General features: G+C 43.0%; 1 protein-coding gene across 2 annotated transcripts; it reads left to right on the top strand.

Moving 5' to 3' along the window:
- Nucleotides 1–27: 27 nt before the first annotated feature.
- CCDC34 (coiled-coil domain containing 34) lies at nt 28–27998 on the top strand. Of its 2 annotated transcripts, XM_029061603.1 has the most exons (6): nt 28–227; nt 7412–7547; nt 17176–17283; nt 22600–22758; nt 23855–23996; nt 27482–27998. In XM_029061603.1, exons 1-6 carry the CDS (start codon nt 49–51, stop codon nt 27694–27696), a joined length of 939 nt encoding a protein of 312 aa, XP_028917436.1. In that variant the 5' UTR covers nt 28–48; the 3' UTR covers nt 27697–27998. The 2 variants fall into 2 exon arrangements, with proteins under 2 accessions (XP_028917436.1, XP_028917437.1); XM_029061604.1 differs by lacking the exon at nt 23855–23996.

The following is a 27998-nucleotide window of genomic DNA, read 5'->3' as shown; positions in this document are numbered from 1 at the left end:
GGGCGGGGGGGGGGGAACGGCGGCGGTGGTCGGGCGGCGGCGGCGGCCATGGCTGCGCGGCGTCGGGAACCTCACGGCCCGGGGGCAGCACCGGGAGGACCGGCCTCAGGAGGAGGAGGAGCAGGAGGAGGAGCAGGAGGAGGAGCAGGAGGCCCCGGCCCCGCCTCCACCTCCACCTCCCCCCCGCTGCGGCCCCGACGTCTCCGCGCCGCCCAAGACCCCTCTAGGTAACCGTCCCGGCGGGCTCCGTCCCCTCCGTCCCTCCCTCCGTCTCTCCCTCCGTCCCTCCCTCCCTCCCCTCGTCCCCCGGGCTGGGGAGGCACAGCTTCCCCCCTTCCAGTCCCGCCTCCGCCGCTCGTCTGCCGGCTCACCTTGCGCAACTCCCGTCACTCACTCCATAGTCTTGATTGAGCGTTTCCTGTGTGCGGAGCCCTGGACCCGGCGCTTGGAATGGACCCATCGGCAGCGGATGGAGACCGTCCCTGCCCTTTGACGGGCTCGCTTCACTTCTCTGGGCCTCAGTCACCTCATCTGTCAAATGGGGATCAAGACTGGGAGCCTCACGGGGGACAACCTGATGCCCCCGTCTCTCCCCCAGCGCTTAGAACAGTGCACATAGGAAGCGCTTAACAAGTACCACCATTATTCATCTCTCTGGGCCTCAGTTCCCTCATCTGTCAAATGGGGATCAAGACTGGGAGCCTCCCATGGGACACCCTGATGACCCTGGATCTCCCCCAGCCCTTAGAACAGTGCTCTGCACATAGGAAGCGCTTAACAAATGCCAACGTCATTATTATAATTATATTCTCTGGGCCTCAGTCACCTCATCTGTCAAATGGGGATCAAGACTGGGAGCCTCACGGGGGACAACCTGATGCCCCCGTCTCTCCCCCAGCGCTTAGAACAGTGCTCTGCACACAGTAAGCATTTAACAAATACCAACATTACTATTCACTTCTGTGGGCCTCAGTCACCTCATCTGTCAAATGGGGATCAAGACTGGGAGCCTCACGGGGGACAACCTGATGACCCCATCTCTCCCCCAGCGCTTAGAACAGTGCTCTGCACACAGTAAGCATTTAACAAATACCAACATTACTATTCACTTCTGTGGGCCTCAGTCACCTCATCTGTCAAATGGGGATCAAGACTGGGAGCCTCACGGGGGACAACCTGATGACCCCATCTCTCCCCCAGCGCTTAGAACAGTGCTCTGCACACAGTAAGCATTTAACAAATACCAACATTACTATTCACTTCTGTGGGCCTCAGTCACCTCATCTGTCAAATGGGGATCAAGACTGGGAGCCTCACGGGGGACACCTTGATGACCCTGGATCTCCCCCAGCCCTTAGAACAGTGCTCGGCACACAGTAAGCACTTAACAAATACCAACATTACTATTATTATTATTCTCTGGGCCTCAGTTCCCTCATCTGTCAAATGGGGATGAAGACTGGGAGCCTCCCGTGGGACACCCTGATGACCCTGGATCTCCCCCAGCCCTTAGAACAGTGCTCTGCACATAGGAAGCGCTTAACAAATACCAACATTACTATTCACTTCTCTGGGCCTCAGCTCCCTCATCTGTCAAATGGAGCTGAAGACTGGGAGTCTCACATGGGACAACCTGATGACCTTGGATCTCCCCCAGTGCTTAGAACAGTGCTCTGCACATAGTAAGCGCTTAACAAATACCAACATCATCATCGTCATCATTAGTAGGAGAAGTAGCGTGGCTCAGTGGCAAGAGCCCGGGCTGGGGAGTCAGAGGTCATGGGTTCGAATCCCGCCTCCACCACTTGTCAACTGGGTGACTGTGGGCAAGTCTCTTCACTTCTCTGTGCCTCAGTTCCCTCAGCTGTCAAATGGGGATGAAGACTGGGAGCCTCAGGGACAACCTGATGACCCAGGATCTCCCCCAGCACTTGGAACAGTGCTCTGCACAGAGTAAGCGCTTAACAAATGCCAACATCATCATCATTACTAGGAGAAGCAGCGTCGCTCAGTGGCAAGAGCCCGGGCTGGGGAGTCAGAGGTCACGGGTTCTAATCCCCCCTCCAGCCACTGATCAGCTGTGTGACTGTGGCCGAGTCATTGAACTTCTCTGGGCCTCAGTGACCTCATCTGTAAAAGGAGCATTAAGACTGTGAGCCCCACGAGGGACAACCTGCCCACCTTGTATCCTCCCCGGCGCTGAGAACGGTGCCGGGCACACAGTAAGCGCTTCAGAAATGCGATCATTATTATTATTTAACTTCTCTGTGCCTCAGTGACCTCATCTGTAAAGTGGGGGTGAAGACTCTGAGCCCCACCTGGTTACCTTGTGTTTACCCCAGCACTTGGAACAGTGCTTGGCATATAGTAAGCGCTTCACAAATACCATCATTATTATTCATTCGCTCGTTTTTATTGAGCGCTTACTGTGTGCAGAGCACTGTACTAAGCGCTTGTAATGTACAATTCGGCAACAGATAGAGAGAATCTCTGCCCAACAACAGACTCACAGTTTCAAAGGGGGAGACGACAAAAAACAAGTAGGCATCAATGCCATCAAATTAGATAAATAGAATCATAGCTATATACACATTATTATGTGCCGGGCACTGTACCCAGCTCTCGGTGGGTACAGGCACATTGGGTTGGACACAGTCCCTTGTCCCACATAGAGCTCACAGACTTATTCTCCATTTTACAGATGAGGTAACTGAGGCACAGAGAAGTGAAGTGGCTCACCTAAGGTCACACAGCAGACAAGTGGCAGAGCTGGGATCAGAGCCCATGACTTTGCGACTCCCAGGCCCCGTGCTTTTTCCCGGTATACAACAGAGTTTGTAGACATGTTCCCTGCAAACAGAGAGCTTACAGTTTAGAAGGGGAGACAGGCATTAATACAACTACATTCAATCATAAATCTGTACGTACGTGCTCTGGCAAGGAGGGAAGGGTGAATAAGGGCAAATTTGGGATTTGAAAATCCGAGCACAAAGGGGACAGGAGGAAGTGAGAGAAGAGGAGATGAGGGTTTAGTCCGGGAAGGCTTCTTGGAGGAGATGTGCTTTTAATAAGGCTTTGAAGGTGAGGAGAGTGAATGTTGGATATGAAAAGGGAAGGAAGTCCAGGCCAGAGGCAGGAGGGGTCAGATAGACAAGATCAAGGTACAGACAGTAGGTCGGCATTAGAGGAGCCAAGTGTGCGGACTGGGTTGTAGTAGGAAACCAGGGAAGCATAGTAGGAAGGGACAAGGCGATCGAGTGCTTTGAAATCTAGAGTAAGGAGTTTGAGGTGGAGGTGGGCCACTGGAGGTTCTTGAGTGGGGAAGCGTGGACTGAATGATTTTGTAAAAAACTGATCTGGGCAGCCGAGTGAAGTATGGACTGAAGTGGGGAGAGAGGGAGGAGTCAGGGAGGTCAGCAAGGATGGATAGGATAATGTTACTTATTGAGTGCTGGGTGCAATGCAGTGGACTAAATGCTTCGCAAGGTACAACAGAAGCAAAAAGTTGGTGTCTACCACCTCTGTTGTATTCTCCCAACCACTCAGTAGAGTGTTCTGTGCACAGTAAGTGCTCATTGATCGGTCGATCGATCGCCTGCCCACCTTAATGGGAAAGATTCATTCAATAGTATTTATTGAGCGCTTACTATGTGCACTATGTGTACTAAGCGCTTGGAATGAACAAGTCGGCAACAGATAGAGACAGTCCCTGCCGTTTGACGGGCTTACAGTCTAATCGGGAAGACAGACCTAAAGCTATTTACAAATGTAATAATAAATAAGAAAACTGATAGTGTGCATAATGGAGTTTACGCTGGTTTTGAGGGCGGGTACAGATACATATTCAAGTGCTAGAGGCAGTTGTCACACATATGACTTGGGATATTGAGAATTAAATGGGGATAGGCCTGATGGAGAACATAGAATTATAGGAGACTTCCGAAGTAGGGGAGATCTAGGAGAGATCTGTGTACTGACAGTTTTGAGGAAGGAGGGGCATTCCGGGCTGGGGAGCATCATAAGCTAGGGGACCGAGATGGAAGAATCCAAAATGAGGAACATTAAAAGAAGGTAAACTTGGGAGAATAAACTGAGTGAGCTGATATGAGAGATGAGATGAGTTGGTGGAAAACGTTGAACGGATTCTGGGGAGTCTACTTGATGCAGAGCAATGTGGTAAGCCAGTAGAGGATTTGGGGAGTGTTGTGTATTTAGTTATGCTTCAAGAAAATGACCCATGCAGCACTGTAAACTGGAGGCTGGAGGCAGAGAGACCAGTGAGGAGGCTGATCAGTCAAACAGTGATACTTATTTGGAGGCTGAACCAGTTACCCTCCAAAGCACTTAATCGCCCCACTCCCTCTTACCTTAACTTGCTTATTTTATATTACACCCCAGCCCCTTAACTTCACTCCTCTAAGGAACTATTCAGTGTATCTCCATCTTATTTATCTCTCCACCGACCCCTTGCCCACATCCTGCCTCTGGCCTCAAACTCCTTCTTCCTTCCTGTCTGACAGATGATCACTCTCCCCACCTTCAAAGCCTTATTAAAATCACATCTCCTTTGAGAGATGTGAAGGATAGAGATAGAGAAGCAGTCTGGCCTACTGGACAGAGCACAGGCCTGGAAGTTCTGGGTCCTAGCTCTGCCACAGGTCTGCTGTGTGACCTTGGGCAAGTCACTTCACTTTTCTGTGCCTCAGTTACCTCAACTGCAAAATGGGGAATAAGACTCTGAGCTCCATGAGGGACAAGGACTGTGTCCACCCTGATTTCCAGCGCTTAGTACATTGCCTGGCACATAGTAAGCGCTTCACAAATTCCATCATCATCATTAGCTTGTATCTACCCCACTTCTTAGTACAGTGCCAGGCACATAGTAAGCACTTACTAAATACCATTAAAAGAAAACAAAACAAAAAAGAGGCCTTCCTCAACTAAGCCCTCATTTCCCTTACTCCTCCCTTCTGCATTGCCATCACACTTGGACTTTGTTAATGAGATGTACATCACCCTGATTCTATTTATTTGCTATTGTTTTAATGAGTTGTTCTTCCCCTTGATTCTGTTTATTGCCATTGTTCTTGTCTATCTCCCCCGATTAGACTGTAAGCCCATCAAAGGGCAGGGACTGTCTCTGTTACTGATTTGTACATTCCAAGCGCTTAGTACAGTGCTCTGCACATAGTAAGCGCTCAATAAATACTATTGAATGAATTTGTATCTTTTATTTACCTCTCCCTCAGGCGCACAGTACTTATATACAGAGCCGTAATTTTATTTTAATGTCTGTCTCCCCCTCTAGAGAGTACGCCAGTACGCTAGAGTGCGTGTGTGTCAACTCCGTTGTATTGGACTCTCCCAAGCATTTAGTACGGTGATCTGCATATAAACTGTCAGGGTTTAGCAGAAGATTGGATATGAGAGTTGAAGGAGTTTGATGATGGTGTGATGGTCTACTGCAGGAAATATAGGAGGAGGAGTAGATTAAAGTCTGGGCTTGGGAGTCAGAGGATGTTGGGTTCTTATCCCCACTCAGCCACTTGCCTGCTGTGTGATCCTGAGCAAGTTACTTAATTTCTCTATGCCTCAATTTCTTCAACTGTAAAATGAGGATTCAGTAACTGTTCTCCCTCTTAGACTGTGAGTCAGGGACTGTGTCCAACCTGATTAACCTGTATCTACCCCAACTCTACCCCAGTACTCAGTACACAGTAAGGGTCTAAAAAATACCATAAAAAAAAATAAAGTTTGAGGTGCCAGTGGGATAGCCCAAGAGGAGATGTTTTGGAGACAAGAGAAGATGAAGGGTTACAGGCTCGAGTGGTAGATTTAGTAGTTATCTGCATAGAGGTGGTAACTACAGCCATGTGATCCATTGAGATCCCTAAGAGAGTGATTATAGAGTGAGAGGAGGAGGGATCCCAAGACATAGCCTTGTGGGACATCAACAGGAAGGGGATGAGAGACAGTAAATGAAAATGAGAAAGAACTGTCAGGGAGGTAGGGGAAACAACCAGCTTAGTCCCACATCTACAAAACCAAGGCCTGAAATAGTTTCACTCTATCCTGTAACAATATGTCTGGTAAGGATGTGCAGAGATCTCCATATTTTGCTATTCCCCGAATTCTCAGGGGCAGTATTAAAACAGTAAATTATCAGTAGACATTGGAAAGCTCTGTTGAAAAAAATGGCTTGGGGGAAAAAAGCCATCGCAGCTGCTTCATCCCCCTCTGGCCTTGGGGATAGCAGTGCACATTTCAGCAGTCATGGTCTTTGCTGCCAAGATTAGGTCACTCCTCTGATATCCCCCCAATACTCTCGTCATCTCTATCAGGATGTTTGGGATTCCACTGCAGCCCTCGCCCCATTGTTTGGGTTTTGGGACAAGAGATCCATTTTTAGAAACAGGAGTAGCAGCTGGGGCAGGGGCCACCACCTCTGGCAAAGTTGAGGATTCTGGCCAGATGAGAGATTGCGAGACACATAATAATAATAAAAGAATAATAATAATTGTGGCATTTTGAGTGCTTTCTGTGTTTTAAGCACCAGGCTAGGTACTTGAAAAATAGCATGACCTAGCAGATAGAGCATGGGCCTGGGAATCACAAGGACCTGAGTTCTGATTCCAACTCTGCTACTTGTCTGCTGCGTGACTTTGGGCAAGTCGCTTCACTTCTTTGGGCCTCAGTTTCTTCTTCTGTAAATTGTGGGTTAAGACTGTGAGCCTCATGTGGACAGGACTGGCCAACCCGATTAACTTATATTTCCCCCATTGCTTAGTATAGTGCCTGGCACATAATAACACTTAACAAATACCATAAAAAAAGATGTTCAGGTTAGCCACAACCTCTATCTTACATGGAGATCTCACTATCCAGAGGAGAGGGAGAACAGGTATTGACTCCATTTTACAGATAAGGAAACCGAGGCACAGAGAAGTGAAGTGACTTGCCCGTGGTTCGATAGGTAAATGGCCGATGCTGTGGATCCAGTTCCCTAGAATGTCTCTGGCCATGAGTAGAGGCCTGAAGTGGGCTTAGCACTCTAGGCTAGGCAAGGCTTGGGGTGGGGGAACCTCAACCTTGTTGGGGTGGTTTCTCCGCAGTCATGGCTCTCCCCGGAACCCCAACAGGCCTCCCCTCCAATCCCCTCCCCTCTTATCTTCCCCTGTTCCCGCCCTTCCCCTTGCCCAGGCCTTCCTATGGAGAATCCGACAGCCCTTTCGGGCTGCTTTTGGCTGGTTTATAGAGCTATCTTTAATAAAAATGCTAATATGGAAGTCATTTGGTAGAATGACCGCTTTCTTTTCAGTAAACATGTTAAATAGCAGTTTCATCAAACAGAAAGGTAAACGATTATTTGGCCATCAGTTCTGGGAAGTGACACCCAATTACTTTTTGGCAGTGTGGAAGCGTCAAAATATACAGAAGAGGAAGAGAAGCAAGGGCCTTTATCAGAGGTTACTCTAACACCATGGGAAGAGTGGTTCGTATGCAAAGAAAAAGAACAACGTATCCGACTTCAAAATCGAGCTCTGGAGGTAAGGGCTTGGTTGTTTGAAAGTGGAATTATTTAAATGAAATCATTTTTAAAATCTGAGTAAACACACTGCAGTTGCATTTGTTCTTATCAGTGTTTCGTGAGCAGTATATGCTGACTTTTAAGCATAGGTTCTTGCCCACTTGCTGTGACTGTTAAAAAAATTAGCAACCAAGCAGATGGGTGAGTATTTTAATTAGGAGAATGGCAGGGTCCTTTGGGGACATAAGCCAGTTGTCCTGCCCCTGTGGAGGTGACCTAATACCTTCCTGAATGCCTCAAAGATCTGGTGAACCAAGATTCACACTCTCTTTTATGGTACTCATTGCTCTGATTTCCACTGGATTTGTAGTGGCCTGAACAAGTTTAAAAAGGCCCTGGCTGACCAGGAGATGTCAGTGACCCCATTTATAAGCTTCTGTTCACTGGGACTGCACTGATTGTCCCTAGGTGGAAAAGGCTTTTTTTTTTTTTTTAAAAAATAAGAAATAATATTTTGTGTTTTTTTATGGTATTTGTTAAGCACTTACTATGTGTCAAGGCTTGTTCTAAGCACTGGGGTAGGTACAGGTTAATTAGGTCAGAAACATTCCCTGTCCCGTTTAGGGCTCACAGTCTAAGTGAACTCTGGAACTTTTTAGGCCCTTTGGGACTAAGGATAATCCAGAGATGCTGGTTTCCTAGTTGCCCAGAGCGAGCCAGGACCACCTCCACCCAGAGGGCTGGTAGATCCCTGAGCCGAGCAATTTTTGGCCAGCTTTGGAGGATTGCCTCCTCCAGGGTGGTCAGGATCTGCTCCTTGCTGCCACTTCTACCATTTCCAGAAGGAGGGAGATCAGGCAGGAGGTAGTGGTAGTATTTATTCAGTTCCCATGGGGTTCTGCAGCCCAAGCAAGAAAGATTTTCTCTGCCTACGGTGAGCTTTCCAATAGCATCATTGGAATGAATTATTGACTCTACAGTTGGTTATTCATGTATTCATAAGAGGAAGGATAAAAGCTAGATTAACTGGTCTCACTTCATTATAGTGTCCCTATTGCTTCGTTTAGTGCTCTGCACAGAGGAAGCACTCAACAATTACTATTGATTGTTTGGTAAGTGATAGTTATCTGTCCTGCTGTTGTGAGTTGGGAGTTTGGGATTTATCGGGAAAGGCTTGTTAGAGGAGGTGGGATTTTAGGAGGCCTTTGAACTCTAGAGTTGTGGTCTGTCAGTTTGGGGCGGGAGGGAGTTCCAGGCTGAGAATGGTCATAAGCGAGAGGCCTGTGGTGGGAGAATCTAAAACAAGAAACAATTAGAAGCCTAGCTTGGGTAGAATAAAGAGCTTTGGGAGCAGAGAGCTGATCTGAAGGATAAGGAGGGTTGGTGGAGACCCTTTAGGTCCCTTTGAGGGGTCTTTGACGTGGAACGAAATGGGAAGCCATTGGAGGTTTGGAAGAGTGGAGAAATGGGTGCTGAGCAGTGCTTCAAGAACACGATTCCTGGGTACAGATATCAGGTATGGGGTACAGGTTGGAGAGGGGAGAAACAGGAAGCAGGAAAGCCAGTGAAGAAGATAATCCAGAGAAACAGCATGGCATGATGGAAAGAGTCCAGGTCTAGAAGTCAGGGGACCTGGGTTCTGGTCCTGGTGCTGCCACTTGCCTGCTGTGTGACCTCAGATGAATCGCTTATCTGTGTCTCAGTTTCCTCATCTGTAAAATAGGGATTCAATATCAGTTTTCCCTCCTCCCTAGGCTGGGAACCCCATGTGAGACAGGCACTGTATCTGACTTGATTATCTTGTATCTGTCAATCAATTAATCGGATTTATTGAGGGCTTACTGCATGCAGAGTACTGCAATAGGCATACAGTGAATACAGTACAGCATAGTTGGTAGGTACATTCCCTGCCCACAAGGAGCTCACAGTCTACAGTGGGAGACAGAAATTCAAATAAATACATTATGGATCTGCATATAAGTGCTGTGGGGTGGAGGGTGGAGTGAATATTCATTGCTTAAAGGGCACAAGATGTAAATGCATAGGCAATGTAGAAGGGGGAGGGAATAGGGGAAAGGAAGGTTTAGTTAGTTAAGATCTCTTGGAGAAATCTGATTTTAAGAAGGCTTTGTAGGTGAGAGAGGCAGTCTGTTGTATATGCAAAGGATGGGAGTTCTGGGTCAGAGGGAGGATGTGGCCAAGGGGTTGGCAGTGAGATAGAAGAGATCGAGGTAGGGTGAGTCAGGTGGTGAACCTGGCTTTAGAGGAGCGAAGTGTGCGAATTGGGTTCTAGTAGGAAATCAGCCAGTTAAGGTAGGAGGCATCATGCTACTGATGCCTGTCTACTTGTTTTGTTTTGTTGTTGGTCTCCCACTTCTAGACTGTGAGCCCCTTGTTGGGTAGGGATTGTCTCTATTTGTTGCTGAATTGTACTTTCCAAGAGCTTAGTACAGTGCTCTGCCCACCGTAAGTGCTCAGTAAATAAGATTGAATGAATGAATGAGGGCACGAGCTGATAGAGTGCTTTAAAGCTGATGATAAAGCCTTTGATGTGGAGGTGGATGGGCAGCCACTGGTGATTCTTGAGGAATGGGAGATGTGGACTCGACTCTTTTTAGAAAAATGATCCAGAGAATATAGTAGAGTATGGACTGGAGTAGGGTGAGAGAGGAGGCAGGAAGATCAGTGAAGAGCTGATGCAGTAGTCAAGGTGGGCTTGGCCTGTTAGCTGTTTGGATGGAGAGGAAAAGTTGGATTTTTAGCAATGTCCTGAAGTTAGAACTGACAGGATTTGGTAACATTCAATATATGGGTTGAATGAGAGAGAGAAATTTAGGAAAATGCCAAGGAAAGGGCTTGTGCAGTAGGGAGGAGAATGGTGCTGTCTACAGTGATAGGAAAGACAGGAGTAGGACAGTTGGAAGGTGAGGACTTCTGTTTTAGATATGTTTAGTTTGAGTTGTCAGTGGGACATCCAGGTAGAGGTGTCCTGAAGGCAGAAGGACATGCAAGACTGCAGAGGAGGAAAAAGGTCCGGGCTGGAGGGGTAGATTTGGGAATCATCCGCATAATACAGTACAGTAAGTGCTTAACAAGTATCGTTATAAATTATAATTATCCATTAGTCCAACCACAGTGTGACAAGAGGATTGGTAGCAGTTTGGGGTGGAGAGGAACGGTCAGATCTTGGAAACCTTGTTTAGGAAGAACCTACAAGTTTTAGCAGGAGATTGAATTTGAGGAAGGTGGTGACCGGAAGGGAGAAAAGGACAGGGGAAAATATTTTGAAGCAAGTCAGGTATGGCTTACGTTCGGTGACATTCAGTGACACTTTTTAAAATTTCAAACTGGCTAACCAGGTTTCATGGCTGTTAAATTTCATGCTACTTTGAAAAATTATTGTATAAATTTTATTTAACCGAGTGATACTCTTCAGGTTAAAAAGATTAAAACATTCTTGTGTAATTGGTAGCTTGATTTTCCTCATCATTACATATGCCTCCATTTAAGCAATAAAACACGATAGGGCATGTGTAAGTTTATAAATCATGCCAAGAAACACTGTTAGCCATAGGCCAAAGTACCATCAACCCCCCCCCCCCACTCCAGAAATATTATGACTCAACTAATTAGTAGCTCACATTGGGTAGGCATGGTATCGTCTCCTTCCATATCTTACTCGTTCTAGTTACTAATCAGCACTGATATTTATTTTTCTTTGCTCCCCAATAATTTCTTTGGTATTGGTGAGATAGTAGCAGCCAAGATGACTCTTCATCCCTCTTTCTGATATTGTCCTTTCCTGTTTTTTTTAATTGTGTGGGTTTTTAAAATTACCATGTACTTAAATTTAAATAGGAAAAACATCTCCCTGCCCTGAGTACTTTGCATATAAGTTAAAAAAAATCTTTGGGCCTGCAAAGATGAGCAGGACCCTGAAATTCCTAGCACTGCCCAAACCTTTCAGATTCATTGGCACATTGTATTTTTGAAGTGAACATTGCTAGCCCAAATATATATATAATATACACCTATATAATATACACATATTCCTCCCATGTCACCCCTCTCTGACCCCTCTGCCCCAATGTTGATGGTCATAATATACTGTCTTTGTACAGCAAGATTCATTTTAAGGCTGACCTAGTTTATTTCAAAGTTTAGACTATGAGCTTAGACTCTGAGCCTTTATTCATTTGCAAGGCTGCTGTCCTAATTCAAAACACTCAGTCTCATTTTTCCAGGGGCTCATTATCTTGTTGGTAATTACTCAGGGATTTTGCTTCTCTTCTTCTCTTGTTGTGTGCCTTGTGACCCCTTTGTAACCCATGTGCACTTTCAGGAGAGGAGTGGTTGTAACAGGAAGATGGAGGGAATGTGATAAATCATGCTCATGCTTTGCCTGCTATTTCCCTTTCAAAGCTTCTGAGACTGGGTTAGTTACATTTGAATACCCTAATTTTGGATTGAATCACATAGGAGCTTGCTCTTCTGGGGATTCCATGGTCAGTGGACTTTTGAAGTGTAGACAGAACCTGGCAGATCATCATCATCAATGGTTTTTTATTGACACTATATGCAGAACACTCTACTAGGCACTTGGGAGAGTACCATACACTGGGGCTGGCAGATGCGTTCTCTACCCACAGTAAGAATACAGTCTAGAGGGGCAGGCAGAGATCAATATAAATAAATTATGGATATGTACAGAAGTGCTGTGGGGTGCTTAGTGGAGGCTTGGAACAAAGGTCTCTGGGAAGAGGGGTTAGACACCACCCAGGGCTCAGGTCTAGGTCTCCAAGTTTGGGGTTCTGATTTGGATGAGAATTCCCTATGAGATCCATCTGGCACCACAATTGGATGAATAACTGAGAAGCTATTATATTGGTAAATTAACCGTAACCCGTTGAAATTCCATGCAGGGCCAAAGGAAGATTAAAGAGGTTGTCTGCCAGGGAAATCAGCAGGCAATCTTCCACAAAGAGACTTGTAGGGCAGGGGAAAGATATTCAGAAGTTGGAAGGCTATGCTGGGACAGAAATTTCCAGGGTTTCCAAGAGTGGGACAGCATTCTGGGAGGAACAGCCTAAAGTGGGGTGTACTTTGCAGTTATTACAGGGTAATCCAATTGGATACAGTCTCTGTCCCATAAGGGACTCACAATCTAAAGGGGAGGGAGAACAGGTATTTAATCCCCATTTTACAGATGAGAAAACTGAGACATTGAGACGTTAGGTGATCTTCCCAAGGGATAGAACCCAGGTTCTCTTAACTCCCAAGTCCGTGCTCTTTCCACAGGGTCTTGCTACTTCTCCTAGTTGTTCTGTAAAGAGCTGTTCAAGGCTGGAAATGTGTGGTTTGGCTTGAGCTCAGCATCTAGGTCCAAGCCAGAATGGAACTTTTGGTTTTGCTCCTGCAGTGTGGCAGCATCCCAAGAAATGGGCTATAGGCCCCCAAGGCCCAAAACTTCTGGGAAGTTCCAGAAACACCAGAAGAGTACCTGAACTCAACCTGATTATGGCTTGGTATTATGCCATACCCACCCAGCTCTATGTGCCCAAGACCCACCGACCACACTGACCTGCTTAGAGCTGTAGTTAGAAAGGTGTGCCTGAGGTGGGGTAGAGAGGAGACTATTCGTGGAATGAAGGACTGTGGGATGTGGGCAGTATTATCTATCAGAAGAAGGAAGATTTCTTCGTGGCCTGCGAAAGAGACAATATTAGAGTGGGCGTGGCGCAGGGGAAAGGAAGGGAAGAATTAACCAATAAATGTGTCAACTCTTAATGGAATGCAAACTCAGAAGCCAGGTTTGCGCAGTCTCTCAGCTAATGCGATTTTTATTTCACTGCTGAATGACGAGCTGGTGACATTCAGCATGTAGCCTTACGTTAGGCATATCTTGTACATTCTTTCCCCTAAGGAAATGCCCAAACGTGCAGATTCAAGTGATGGCAAGGCAATATTAAGCTGGGATATGAGGAATGTGGCTTTGTTTCACACCCCAGCAACTATGCAGTCAATTCACAAGTCTTCTGTAGATTTTTTTTCTTGGCCAAGAGAGGAAAATGGGAAATAAATTCAATTTTCTAGGATGATGCAAATTAAATATGTAATTTAATGCGTGCTCTGCATATTACAAATGGGAAACAGCCTGGCCTAGTGGTTAATAATAATGTTGGTATTTGTTAAGCGCTTACTATGTGCAGAGCACTGTTCTAAGCGCTGGGGTAGATACAGGGTAATCAGGTTGTCCCACGTGAGGCTCATAGTTAATCCCCATTTTACAGACGAGGTAACTGAGGCACAGAGAAGTTAAGTGACCTGCCCACTGTCACACAGCTGACAAGTGGCAGAGCCGGGATTCGAACTCATGACCTCTGACTCCCAAGCCCATGCTCTTTCCACTGAGCCACGCTGCATGGGTCTGGGAATCTGAGGACCTGGGTTTTAATCCTCACTCCGTCACTCGTCTGTTCTGTGACCATGGCCAAGTCACTTCTTGGAGAAGCAGCGTGGCGCAGTGGAAAGAGCACGGGCTTTGGAGTCAGGGCTCATGAGTTCGAATCCCAGCTCTGCCACTTGTCAGCTGTGTGACTGTGGGCAAGTCACTTAACTTCTCTGTGCCTCAGTTCCCTCATCTGTAAAATGGGGATTAAGACTGTGAGCCCCACATGGGGCAACCTAATTCCCCTGTGTCTACCCCAGCGCTTAGAACAGTGCTCTGCACATAGTAAGCGCTTAACAAATACCAACATTATTTATTTATTCCCTGTGCTTCAGAGTCCTCATCTGTAAAATGGAGATTAAGACTGTGAATCCCTTGTGGGACATTGACTGTGCCTAGCCTGATTAGCCTATATGTACCCCAGTGCTTAGTACAGTTTGTTTCCATGGCTTCAACTACCCCCTCTCTTCACCCTTGGCTTCAAAGATCTCCATCACCTTGCCCCTTCTTACCTCACCTCCCTTCTCTCTTTCCACTGCCCACCCCGTACACTCCGCTTCTCTGCCGCTCAGCTCCTCACGGTACCCCATTCCCGCCTCTCCCGTCGTCGACTCCTGCCCCATGTTCATTCATTCATTCAATAGTATTTATTGAGCGCTTACTATGTGCAGAGCACTGTACTAAGCGCTTGGAATGAACAAGTCGGCAACAGATAGAGACAGTCCCTGCTGTTTGACGGGCTTACAGTCTAATCGGGGGAGACAGACAGACAAGAAAAATGCAGACTCACTGGAAAAAGCCATGTGGGTTCTTGGAACTCCCAAAGCTCCATTTCCCACTTATTCCCTTCCCTCAAGGGAGGCATCAGGTCAAAGGAAGTTTCTTCTGGCAGCCTCCGCTGAGCCCCTGCCTCTGATAAGATAACATGGGGAGAGGTGCCTACTGGGGCAGAGGCATGGAAGAGGAGCTGGGAGAAGGGGCGGTGGGAGGAAAGAGGCAGAAGTTGATTTTTTTTTTTTTGGCTTACCAAAATATTCCCAGGTTTTAGGAAAACCAATATTCTATCCTCTTTCTAGTCCAAAAACTCAAGTAATAATTAGGGCAAATCCCCCAACAAGGTATATTTTTCCTACACGCCAAAGATTTGGATGTCCAAAACAGTTTAAACAGAAAACGAAGGGACTATCGGTTTCTCAAGGTCATGGTTTTGCTCATCCTTGGTAAAATTAGGTGAGGTTGAGGGACATTTTACAACTTCCCAAATCCTGCTCATGTCCTACCACTGTCCTGGAATTCCCTCCCTCTTTGCATCTGCCAAACCAACTCTCTTCCCCTCTTCAAAGCCCTACTGAGAGCTCACCTCCTCCAGGAAGCCTTCCCAGACTGAGCCCCCCTTTCCCTCTGCTTCTCCTCTCCTCCCATCCCTCCCCCACTCTCTGATCTTCCCCCTTCCCCTCAGCACTGTGCTCATTTGTATATATTATTTATTACCCTATTTATTTTGTTAATGAGGTGTATATCTTCTTGATTCTGTTTATCTTGATGATGTTGTCTTGTTTTGTTCTGTTTTGCTTTGCTGTCTGTCTCTGTTTAGACTGTGAGCCCGTTATTGGGCAGGGATTGTCTCTTTCTGTTGCTGAATTGTACATTCCAAGTGCTTAGTACAGTGCTCTGCACATAGTAGGTGCTCAATAAATACTGTTGAATGGATGGATGGATGGATGGATGGATGGATGGATGGATGGATGGATGGATGGATGGATGGATGGATGATACCCAAATCTACATCTCCAGTCCTGATCTCTCTCCCTCTCTCAAGTCTTACATCTCCTCCTGCCTTCAAGACATCTCTAGTAGGCTGTCCTCCCATCACCTCAAACTTAACATATCCAAAACAGAGCTCCTTATCTTTCCACCCCCAAACCCTGTCCTCCCTCTGACTTTCCCATCACTGTGACAGCACCACTATCCTTCCTGTCTCACAAGCCGATAACCTTGGGATTATTCTTGATTTTTCTCTGTCATTGAATCCACACATTCAGTTCATCACTAAATCCTGTCTATCCCACCTTCATAACATCACTAAAATCTGCCCTTCCTTCTCCATCCGAAGAGCTACCACGTTAAATACAATCACTCATCCTATCCCGCCTTGATTACTGTATCAGCTTCCTTTCTGGTCTTTCCCCAGTCCAGTCTATACTCTGCTGCTCGTATCATGTTTCCCCATTCCTCAAGAATCTCCAGTGATTGCCCATCCACATCTGCATCAAACTCCTCACCACTGGTGTCAAAGCACTCGATCACCTTGTCCCCTCCTTCCTCACTTGTACTCTCCTATACAACCCAGCCTGCACACTTCAGTCTTCTAATGCTAACCTCACTGTAACTGGATCTTGTCTATCTCGCTGCCGACCCCTAGCCCACGTCCTGCCTCTGGCCTGGAACGTCCTTCCTCCTCAAATCGGACAGACAGTTACTCTTCCCCCTTCAATGCCTTACTGAAAGCACATCTTCTTCAAGAGGCCTTCCCAGACTGAGCCCCCCCCCCCTTATTCATCTCCCACTCCCTTCTGCGTTGCCGACTTGCTTCCCCCCTCCCACCCCCACATCACTTATGTACATATATGTAATTTTATTTTATTTGTATTGATGTCTGGCTCCCCCTATCTAGACTGAAAGCTCTCTGTGGGAAGGGAATGTGTTTATTGATATAATGTACTCTCTGAAGTGCTTAGTACAGTGCTCTGCACACAGCAAGCTCTCCATAAATGCAATTAAATGAATGTATGAATGAGTTCTGGCACATAGTAAGAACTTAACAAATTCCATTAAAAATTAAGGAATATTATTTTATTTAATTATTCTTTATCTTGAGCGAGAGTCATAGGGCTTTTTTACAGCTTGGAAAAGAACCCACTGGGTTTCTTCAGCATCTTTCTAAAGTGTGAAGTACTATACAGTATAGTGCCTGGCACAATATAAGTGCTTAGCAAATACCATTAAAAAAATGGACACTTGGGAAAGCTGATTTCCCTGAATGATGTTTAACTGTTACTGGAAAGCAATGTTTTGCTTTTGAGTAATTATTGTTTCTTATTACTCAATTTATTATGCCAAACCATTTTATTCCTTTGTTAAACTTATTGATTTAGTAGTCACTTTAAGTGTGGAAGTTATAAAGTTATTTTTTGAATAGGATATGAATCTACAACTAGAACAAAGAAAAGAAAAGCAAGAACGAGAAAAAAGAAAAATGATTGCCGAAGAAAAACACAAGGAATGGGTTCAGAAGAAAAATGACCAGGTATTAATTTCAGTAATGAAAAGTGTTCCTTTATCAGAAGCAGTGTTTATGGTCAATTTGTTGGATCCCATTGAAAAATGAAAATTATTTATGTAGTTTTCCCAAAATGTTTTCTTATTACCTAATTTATAATACTTCTGCATCTTAAAGCATTTCCCAAGTTTTTACATTAGCAGGTCCATAACCATACCGTATCTAGCTCACCTATGAAATTCTACTTTTGCTTTTTTATTAGGTCTGAAAATCACTCAAGCTATATTCTTCAGGTTTTTGTTTGGCCATTTGTTTCCTTCTTATTGTTCTTTAAACATGTTCTTTTGGGTTGGTATTGTAATGGGATGACCAGTTAAGCAAGAGTGTGGGGTACAGTAACCACTTGAGTTGTAGATGGTACTGTTTGCTTTTCTTGAAAATGTTATTTTTGGAACCCTATAAGCTTACTACATCTGTCTTTGCTGTATTTCAAGATGAAATTGTTAATCAATTTCACTATTTTTCAGTGTTTTTTCTGTCCACTACCCTGGTCGTATTGGTGGTATCTCAGCTGTTGTTCTTGTCTCCTCTCCCCCTGCCACACCCCCCCACCCCCACCCCACCCCCCATCCAGTCAAACTGGAATGGGTAGTCTTTCTTTCGCCCAGCCAGACCTGACCATCAGATTGGGTTGGATCAGAGAGGCCTGAGGGCCAGACTTGACCCAGCCTGTTCAGAAATCTAATGCTACATCTGCACACACAAATAGCAATCACACAAAGGCAGAGTAGAGCGATTTATTCCCTGTTTGTCTAATTGGGGGTGGTATTTGGGAACCAAAGCTAAAATGGATATTTCATCTTCTCCTATTTCCCCTTGCTTTTTGTTTACAAAGGAAAAGAGATCAAAGCTTTCCACCTTTCAAGTAAAACATTGGTAGATGTGTATATCTTTTTCCAAAGTTTATCTTTGTTCAAAATAAATACATTTGTTCTACTTATTCGGGGCTCACTTATGTGAGGAATTCTTGTTAAAATCTATGGGAAATGTTTGATTTGATTGTTTTGGTGACCTTCATATCACTTAACTCCAAAAGGAATACTGTGTTAAGTTTGCAGAATAGAGTAATATCATATATGGTAAATTGCCTCTTTTACAGGGCCAAAGAAATTTAAATTTACGTCACATGGGCAAGCTCCATTCAGAGGATTTTTTTTACTATCGTGGTCGATTATATAAATTGGGACACAGTTAGCAAATAGAACATGAGATTCCAGGATTATCACCTTATTGTATTGCACAAGCACTAGAGGTATATATTTTCACTTAGGTAATAGTAATCTATGGATAGTTTTGGAACAAAAGTGAACTAGATTCAACGTACTGGCACAGAGATTTAGTTTTGGTTACAAACAGTGTGACTTAGAGTACCCTGCTTCATACTGATTTAGAAATACTGTTGCCACATAGAGCTTTATGAAGGTAAGTTTTATGAAAGGAACTTGGTAGGCAAGTTTTCTTGAAGCCCCGAGTCATAACCCCTGAATTTGTTTCTGAATTATTTCAGATTTGACAGTTTTATTAATTACTTCATTCTTTTAACTGTGAAAAACAATTGTTTTTGATTAGATGCCAGCTCAACTTAGAATAGTTGAACATTACAAAGGCTTTTTGTTCATGCACTTTTGAAATTTATACTTATTAAATGACTTCTCCCTTAAACATTTTTTCGTTACTAAGAACCTTTATATCTTATCTTTCAACTCCATTAAGCTAATTTTACCACACTTAGCTAAGCAAAGCTGCTGGATTTCCAAAAAGAGCATAATTGGTATGAGGTGATTTAGTCAGTATTTAATTAATGGCAATCAGTCTTATCCGGTGTTGCAGTTAATGTGAGAAAAATGTGTTCCCCTTTGGAAGTAAATTGCTCATTTATTTGACAGAAATTAAAAGAACTGAATGGAATTCTGTTGAGAGAATACTGGATCTCTGCTGTTCCGAACGGGTTTAGGACTTGTGTAATAAATGGGAGTTGTCTAGCCTCATACATTTTCTGTTATTCCATTATGAAAGTTTAACCTTGGGTGTCTTAACTTTGAATTAGCTAACTACTCCTATTTTTTAAAAGCCCATTATATTTCATCTGATTTCAGCTTCAATTATCTTAATATCCATTTGCTGAAGCAATTTTCCTGGTTCTCGTCTTCCTGTCTGGCATGTCATTTTTTCCTTCCTCCTCTGTTTAAATTCCTTGTGTGTGGTCCTCAGCTCCATTAAACTTCATTCTCATTTTAGGTTACTTTCTCCAGGTCATTTTGCTATGGTCTCTATAACAGTCAAATGGAGTTCATAACAAACTTCTACAAAATCTCAAAAGCCATTTTGGTGAAACATTAACGCGTAGATGAAAACTGAATTTTGAAATCACTTTTAGACAGATTGGTCTTTCTATCTGGTTCTTTATTTTTACTTCTGGATCACGTTCAAACTTTCGTTTTCTTTTTTTTGTTTCTTCTGCAAATGGAAATTTTCCAGAAATTATTCATTCAGTAGTATTTATTGAGCGCTTAACTATGTGCAGAGCACTGTACTAAGCGCTTGGAATGTACAAATCAGTAACAGATATAGTTCCTGCCCTTTGACAGGCTTACAGTCTAATCGGGAGAGACAGACAAGAACAATGGCAATAAATAGAATCAAGGGGAAGAACATCTCATTAAAGCAATAGCAAATAAATAGAATCAGGGCGATGTACATCTCAAGGTGATATACATCTCATTAACAAAATAAATAGGGTAATGAAGATATATACAGCAATGTGGCCTAACGGAAAGAGCATGGGGTTGAGAGTCAGAGGATCTGAGTTCTAACCCCAGCTCTTCCACTTGCCTATGTGACCTTGGGCAAGCCACTTCACTTTTCTGGGCTTTGGTTTCTTCATCTATAAAATGGGGATTCAATACTTGTTCTTCCTCCTATTAGAATGTGAGCCCCATGTGGGAAAAGGACTGTATCTGATCTGTATAGCTATCTACCCCCGTGGTTAGTACAGTGTTTGGCCCACAGTACGTGCTTAGCATACCATAATAATTATTATAGGAATAATAATTCTGTGTGCACAGCAGTTCACATGGCAGAACCCTTGTGACAGTAGACATCTGCCTGTCTATCAGGGTTGGGGAGGGAGAGTGTCACAAAATCCAGATGTGGTCAGTGACTCAGTAGACTAGTCTGAGGAAAGTGTGGAAAGGGAGAGCTGGTGTCACTTGCAGCCTCTTGTCTTCTGCGTTTTGAGTTGGGCTAAGTAGGGACCTGACACATTTGATGATGATGGTGATAAATACATGTTAAAAATTTGTCAAGCCCTGTTCTAATCACTGATGTAGCAGGACACTGATTTAGCTGATTCAGCAGGACACTCACCCCTCTGTACAGTGGTCCCGTTGTTTAGCAAGACTATTGTGAAGCTTCTAGTAAAGCAGACTTTCGATAGCAAAGAATGGTCTTTGTTGTCCCTCATGACACTAATAACATTTCTTAAAGCACCAAATAACTTTAAACTGGTTGGGCCCTGTTTGAAAGATTTTAGTAAGCGAAAACTAAAGTTGAAATATTTTGTCATGAAAACAAGTGGTAATTAGTATTCCACACTGATGCACTATTGGCACATTCATCATTGCTGCTCTGCAGTCAGTGAATAAAATGCAGCAAGAAGGTATTCTCTGTACATTATAATTAGAAAATGTTTGCTACACTGCCATAGTCCTTCTCTCTTACCTTTCCTCCCTTTCTTCATGCTGCTTCATTTTTGTCACCCTAATTTACACCCTGACATCAACTTTCACCTCTCATTTTCCAATCAATTTAAACATCCCCTCTTTCTCTTTTTTTAATAAAGTGTCAGCAAATGGGCTGTAACTTCTTGAACTACCATCAGGCACAAAGTTCCCTCTTCAAATACTGCAACCTTTTGTTTTTCCCAAATTCTGCCAAGATTTCTTTCTTCTCTAGGCCATGTGTGTTATATTTACAAGCTCTTTATTTCTCACTTGTCTTTACTACTTCCACATCTTGTTTCCTCTATAGCCCTTCTTTTTCCATATACTGTTGAAGTACACTACAGTTTTCTTAACACCCTTCATGAGCACCCTCTTCTGAATTCTTGTACTCCTATAAAACGAAAAATTATCTCTAAATTCGGTTAGTTAAGGAGTTGTGGATTGATTTAAGGTAGGAGGACTCTCCCTTACTCTGTTTCCCACTACTTAATTTTTTTAGACATTTTCAATAGTAATGACCACAAGTTTTCATGGCCTTGCTAGTGTTTTCAAGACTTTATTTTCTAATTAGGCATCCCGTAGTATTGAGTATATTTTTCACATCTCATAAATCATTTTGTAAATATTCAGCAAATTTGAGGTATGTTTTATGTTCACTTGAATTTAGCTGTGCTAAGGTGAACTAAAAAGAGCAGTTGTGAAATGTATTATTTTGTAAATAATTTATAATAAAACAATACATTTTTAGTACAGCTACATATATTTATCTGGGGGCAGTATCAAATTGCAAGACTGTCCATTTGATCTCACAGTATTCTCTTGTCTAATTAGGAGGCAGTGCTCCTGATTTAAAGCATGGTGAAATTGCCATGATGGCTGAACCATTACCATTTAACTTCATTTCTAGTGGTATCATTCATGTGCCTTTTAATATTTTAGCATAAATTCATTTAGCCCTGATCCAGTAATCTTATTTTCATCACTCTTCCCTCCACTCCCTGCTAATCCCTTTCTTCCCTCCTCGAGTTTTGATCCAGTTGGAGATTTTTTGATCTAGACTAGGCTGTAAACTTCTTATGGGCAGGGAACATTTTCACTCATTCTATTTTACTTTACTCTTTCAAGTGCTTAGTACAGTGTCCTGCACATAATAAGTGCTCGATAAATATTGATTGGTTACACTATGGTTAAAAAAGGCGCAGTTAACCAGTGTCCGGGAAATGTGGAGGGCAGTGAAGACAGTTGATGGGAGGTGGACAGAACACTTTCTGCAAACCCTGTTGGCTAACAGCTATTTTATAAGAAACAAAGACACAGACTAGAAGTAAAGAAATAATTAACTCAATGTGCACATCAGAAGTTCTAAGATATAATTCTGTAACAAAACTGCATTTTAAAAAATGCTACTTGATTTCAGTCTTTATGTGGATTCAGACTGACCTCACCCTTGAATCTGAATGAGATGGTTTTATTGCAACTTGATATTAGGCTTTTAGTTAGAATAAGTGCTTTTAGAAATATTATAACTGTAACACATTTTGAGGTGTTTTAACATTTTTAGGAAAGAAAAGAAAGGGAACTGAAGCTTAGTAAAGAAATGGAAGAAAAAGCCGCCAAGGAGAGAGAAAGAGAGCAGTTGCAGGAAAAAGCCAAAGAAAAATATCAAGAATGGCTGAAGAAAAAGAATACTGAAGAATGTGAAAGGAAGAAAAAGGAGAAGGTACAGGACTACTTTTTATGCTACATTTTCTTTTGGGGTGTTGTGTATTGCAGGGTGGAAATACGCTAGTGCAGCTAAGCTGAAGCTCCCAACATCTAAGGGTCCATTCTACAGCAGGAGAGGACAGGTTCCATCTCAGTCCCTCCCAAGCCAACCAGTGACATGCCAGCCATCTAGAGACCCCAGAAATGTCTCCAGTGTCGAGCAACCAGTATCATTTTAGGAGAATGGGGAATGGTATTTTGTTGTATGGTTGGTTTGGGGATGTGGGTGAGTGGGTGGGTACAGTCAGGAGGAGAGAGTAACTCAGTTGACCATTAGCATCTTTGCCCTTATTCCCGATAAAGGCACAAAGTTATTGCCTAAATCCATGCCACCAGTTCTGCCAGTGGACTGACCAGGGAAATCTAAATGCAAACTGTTGGGGCCCAAAGCACCAATGATCAGTTCATTTTTTTGGATCAAGATTTTCATTTCCAAATCTTTTGGGGATCAATATTGAATAACCAGTCTGCCTAGAATAGTTAATATTCTTGGAAAGAATGATATAAGAAAAATTACAATCCTACCATCCCAGGCCCTGTGATTTAATTTAATACTGCTGAGGGTAGGAACTATTAAAAGCATTATCAAGATTAATGTTATGTAAGCTACCCTAACTCTGTGTTAATGTGAAACTAGTTATTTTTGGGGTGGAAGGGTATTTATTCAATAGTATTTCCTGAGCACCCACTGTGAGCAAAACTCTGGACTTAAATGCAGGGGAAGAATCCCATCAGTTGTACTCTCCCAAGTGCTCCGCACATAGTAAGCACTCAATAAGTATGATTGATTAATTGATAAGCAAGACCAGCCCTGGGCCTCAAGGTAGTTGGCTATAGGCACTTGAGGAAAGGTGACTTTATAAAGGCACAGAGGCATAAGAACTCAAGATCAATGATAGAAAGCATTCTTGTTCAGAGGAACCTTTCCCAGGCTCGTCAGCACTGACAGGGCTGCCTAGAGTCGAAGTTCAGCAGAAAATCTCAACAGAGCCAGGTCAGGCAGGAAATGATCAATTTCTCTTAGAAAATGATCGTGTTTTTGTCATTTTAAGGAAAAGGAAAAACAAAGGTTAGCTGAATTACAGGAGAAAAAGGAAATATCAGAGAAGAAATTTAAAGAATGGTTACAAAACACAAAAAATAAACCTCGGCCAGTTTTAAATAGCTGTGGTTGTGCCAATGAGAAACTTACAGGTTAGTACTTGCTTAAACAGTGCTTGTTTAAAAAGTAAAATGATCTCATGACTTGGAAGCAAATTTTATTGTTTGATTTTGGGTGGCAAAATAGACTCTCATTTAAAAATTCTCCTTTTCCCCAAGATGACCTTTTATCCAGTTGGTAATGTGGATTACGAACTCTTTTCATAGAGGAATGATAGATTTGGTATAATCTCAGATTAATATGACACTTCATATAAAATACTTATTCATTGTAGATCTGTGATTTTTAATTAACTTATTCTATGTGGCACATAGGCTTTTTAATCATAGGTGGCAGCAGTTCCATTCCCTTTTGAAGGAAATTATTTCTGAACTTTGAAATTTTATTTTGTATAATCACCGTGCCCATTCTTGAGGGTCTTTTTGAGACTTCACTGAAAATGTTATACTAGAAAATCCAATACTCCCTAATAAAAGAAAATCCTGAAAAGTTTTTCATAATTATAAATTGTAATTGGCATTATTGGAAGGTTTCCAGGTTTAATCTTGAGAAATGACATCAAAATATCAGATTTCTATTCTGTGGATCATGGACTTGGAAGTTGGTCTAGTGTTAGCCTTCCTCCTTAGGGGGATTGCTGATCTGTCCTTGTTCTTCTGAAAACAAAGCAGTAGGCAAACAGCACATGCACCAAACACAGAGCCAGTTGCTCCTTTAGCTTGGTCTGATTATAGGTGGTGATGCATTTTTTTCTTCCGTGCTTATGTTGGAATCTCATACCTTGCTGACAGCTGCCATCACTTGTCTAAGTGATTTATTAAAAATACTCCCATTCGGTTTTGTTCACACAGCAGAACATATTCCAGACTTTGTTTTGACCACCTTGGTGAAGTGTGTGTTGAAATTTCTTTACAAGCAAAGTGGACTGCCATTGTATGAGTGACACATTCCTGCTGTCAGAGTTTAGGTTTCCTTGTATGTCACCTAGGTCATCTGTTTCAGATACTGAGCATATTTTCCTTGTTTGAAGAAGGCTAATAATTAAATGGTGGCCAAACCAATGGTGGGGTGTGGAGGCAAAGGTTGGGGGCAGAAAGACCTGTTACTGTTGGGAGTTTGTGAAATGAGTGATTTTTATTTTGATATTCCAGATGCTTTAGCTTATTACATGTATTTTTCCTTAAAATTTATATATTAATGTTCTATAATCTGGGCATGGTCAGTGTAACAAAAGGTAAAGGAGCAGAGCCCTATCAGAGAAGATGTAGAGTTCATAAGGCACATATTTGTGCACGCAACACACACACACACACATACACAATGAGGAATAAAGCAGAAGCACAAAAGAAACCCAGAGAGAGTCACTGACAAACCTAATTTGGGGGCAATTTCATGATTTCCAGACTTCCCCTTCTAGTCTGTGGTAATGTTTTTGGAGCCACCTACCAGTAGTCTTGCATCAGAACCATTAGCCTTGCATCAGAACTTAACCCTGAAACTCTGGTGTCATCAGTACACCCTCTCTGATTGCCAGATAGCTTTCTGGCTTTTTTAGCTCCCAGCTGTGCACATCCACCCCACCACAAACTCTAGGAATCTGCAGGGAGGTGACGGGAGAAGAGTGCTCAGTTCCCAATCCTTCCAGGAGCAGTTATCAGGCAGTCGGTTAGTGACCCAACCATGAGACACAAACTAGTGCATTTCAGCCCAAAGACAGTTTTCGGCGGGTCCTTTTCAACTCAAGTTTGAAAGCAGCCACAGTGATTACCTTTTTTTATTCTGCTGAACGGGAGACTGAAGCAGTTACTCTAAGGAACAGATGGATTCTGCAGGGATTTTTTTTTTCAACTGAATGTTTTACTCCGAAACAAGCAAAAAAATACTTCACCTAATAAAGGGAAGAGCTAAGCAAACAGCAATCCCTGGAGACATTTTGGAAAAGCAGTGTGGCAGAGATTGGGCCTGGGAGTCAGAGGGCCTGGGTTCTAATCCAGACTCTGCCACTTGCCGGCTGGTGACCTGGGACAAGTTATGTCACTTCTTTGCTTCAGTTCCCTCATCTGCAAAACAGGATTTCAAAACCTGTTCTTTCTTGTATGTAGACTGTGAGCCCCATGTGGGACCTGATTATCTTGTATTTACCCCAACACTCAATACAGTGCTTAAGACAAAGTAAGCGTGTAACAAATACCACAATTATTCTAATGTTTTAACATTATTCTAATGTTCTAATAATCATTCTAATGTTAAGTACTTAACAAAATGCAAAGCGCTGAATTGAGCTAGTTACACGAAAATCCATTTAGATGATTGCTGGCCCTACGGAGCTCCTAGTCTAAGGAGGGTAGGATTCACCAGACAAGAAGAATGAAGTGCAGTCAGTACAAACAGGATCAACAAATTCAAAATATCATTGGTATGTGTTGTCAAACAATACTTAGAGGACACAATCTTTAAGAAACAGCAGGTAAAGCATCCTGCTGCCACAACCTTCCCTCTATTCACACTGTTGGGAAGGTAGGCTACTTCCTGCTCTGTGCTCCTCCTGGGTAGTGGGACTCAGTCAGTATCAGACAGCCTAACCATTGGGGCCTTGTCCTTCCAAAATCCCCAGAGCTCCAGTGAAGGGGGAAACCCGGCAGTCATTTTTTTTGTTGGTTGTTTTTTTTTCTTCATGGTATTTGTTAAGCACTTTCTAATGTGCCAGGCACTGTATTAAGCACTGGGGTCAATAGAAGATAACCAGGTTGGACACAGTCCCTGTCCCATGTAGGGCTCACAGTTTTAGTCCCCATTTTACAGATGAGGTAATTGAGGCAAAGAGAAGTGAAGTAACGAGCCCAAAGTCACATGTCAGACAAGTAGTTGAGCTGGGATTAGAACCCAGTTCCTTCTGACTCCCAGGCCCAGGCTCTCCCCACTAAGCAACACTGCCTCTCATGTGGTGTAAAGTTTCTTTTCACTCTTGGCTCCTGCAAGGAACAGAACTCATTAGATGGTAGATGTCGAGTTAATGTTGGGAAAAGTGGTGTCAAAGAAGAAAAATTAGTGTTAATTGCCACAAAAACACCAAAAGCTAAGAGAAAGCTTTGAATGAAGATCCAGGCACAGTGCCTAGTAGGCTTCTCTAAAAACACTGGGCATTTCACTGATTTTGTTTAGTGAAAATGAATTTATCAAAGAAGTGGCTAAAAGTTTCCAATTAAGTGTATTTTTGTGCCATGTTTTATCGAAACTTGCTTTCTTTAATTGGTTAAAAAAAAAAATTGCCTATAAAGATGGTGATAATGCTAATGGTGATCAGATTTAGTCTTTTTTTTGTACACAGTTGTATTAAGCTATGAAGGTCATACCCATTAAATGCTGCGTATTTATTCCCATAGGAAATGTATAATTGGCATATTATTGAAATTAGTTTACATATAAATTGGCAGTCTTGGACTAGTCGTTTAAAATTGGCGCGGGGAGGGCGGGCAGTAAATGATGTACTTATATATTTTTCTTTTCCAAATTTTAGGTTGCTACGGCAGATATTCCTATCCAGCACCTACTTTTTATAACCCAATTCCATGGAAACCTATTCACATTCCTCCTCCTAAAGAAGTTAAGATGCTTCCAGGGAAGAAAAACAAGAGACCTTTTTCCAGTCAGTCATACAGGTCCTCATCGATGGTGATACCCCATCCCAAGAACAATCTTTTCCTTGGAGCTCTGTGCAAAATACAAAGATAACTTGAATGAGTGGTGTATAGTTTTTAATTGAAGCTACAGTGGTTTTTTTTTAAAATAGAAAACTATTTTCGGTAGTATATCATTCATTTGTATCGGGACATTCATTTTAGGTAAGTAGGAACTCTAGAGGAAATGTTTTACATTTTTTTATTTTTATAAAAGTTGTAGGAAGTATATATTTAGAATATCTTAGATGTTGCTTAATACATCTTTTCAGCATTGATGATGTGCAGCACTGCAACCAAATTTGTAGTTACCTTTATTATCGTGTACTTTGTGATACAAATAAACAATCGCTTATA

The sequence above is a fragment of the Ornithorhynchus anatinus genome, chromosome 3 (assembly GCF_004115215.2).
Source record: "Ornithorhynchus anatinus isolate Pmale09 chromosome 3, mOrnAna1.pri.v4, whole genome shotgun sequence".
In the NCBI taxonomy this organism is placed as follows: Eukaryota; Metazoa; Chordata; class Mammalia; order Monotremata; family Ornithorhynchidae; genus Ornithorhynchus; species Ornithorhynchus anatinus.
This window is presented reverse-complemented; position numbering and strand designations above follow the sequence as displayed.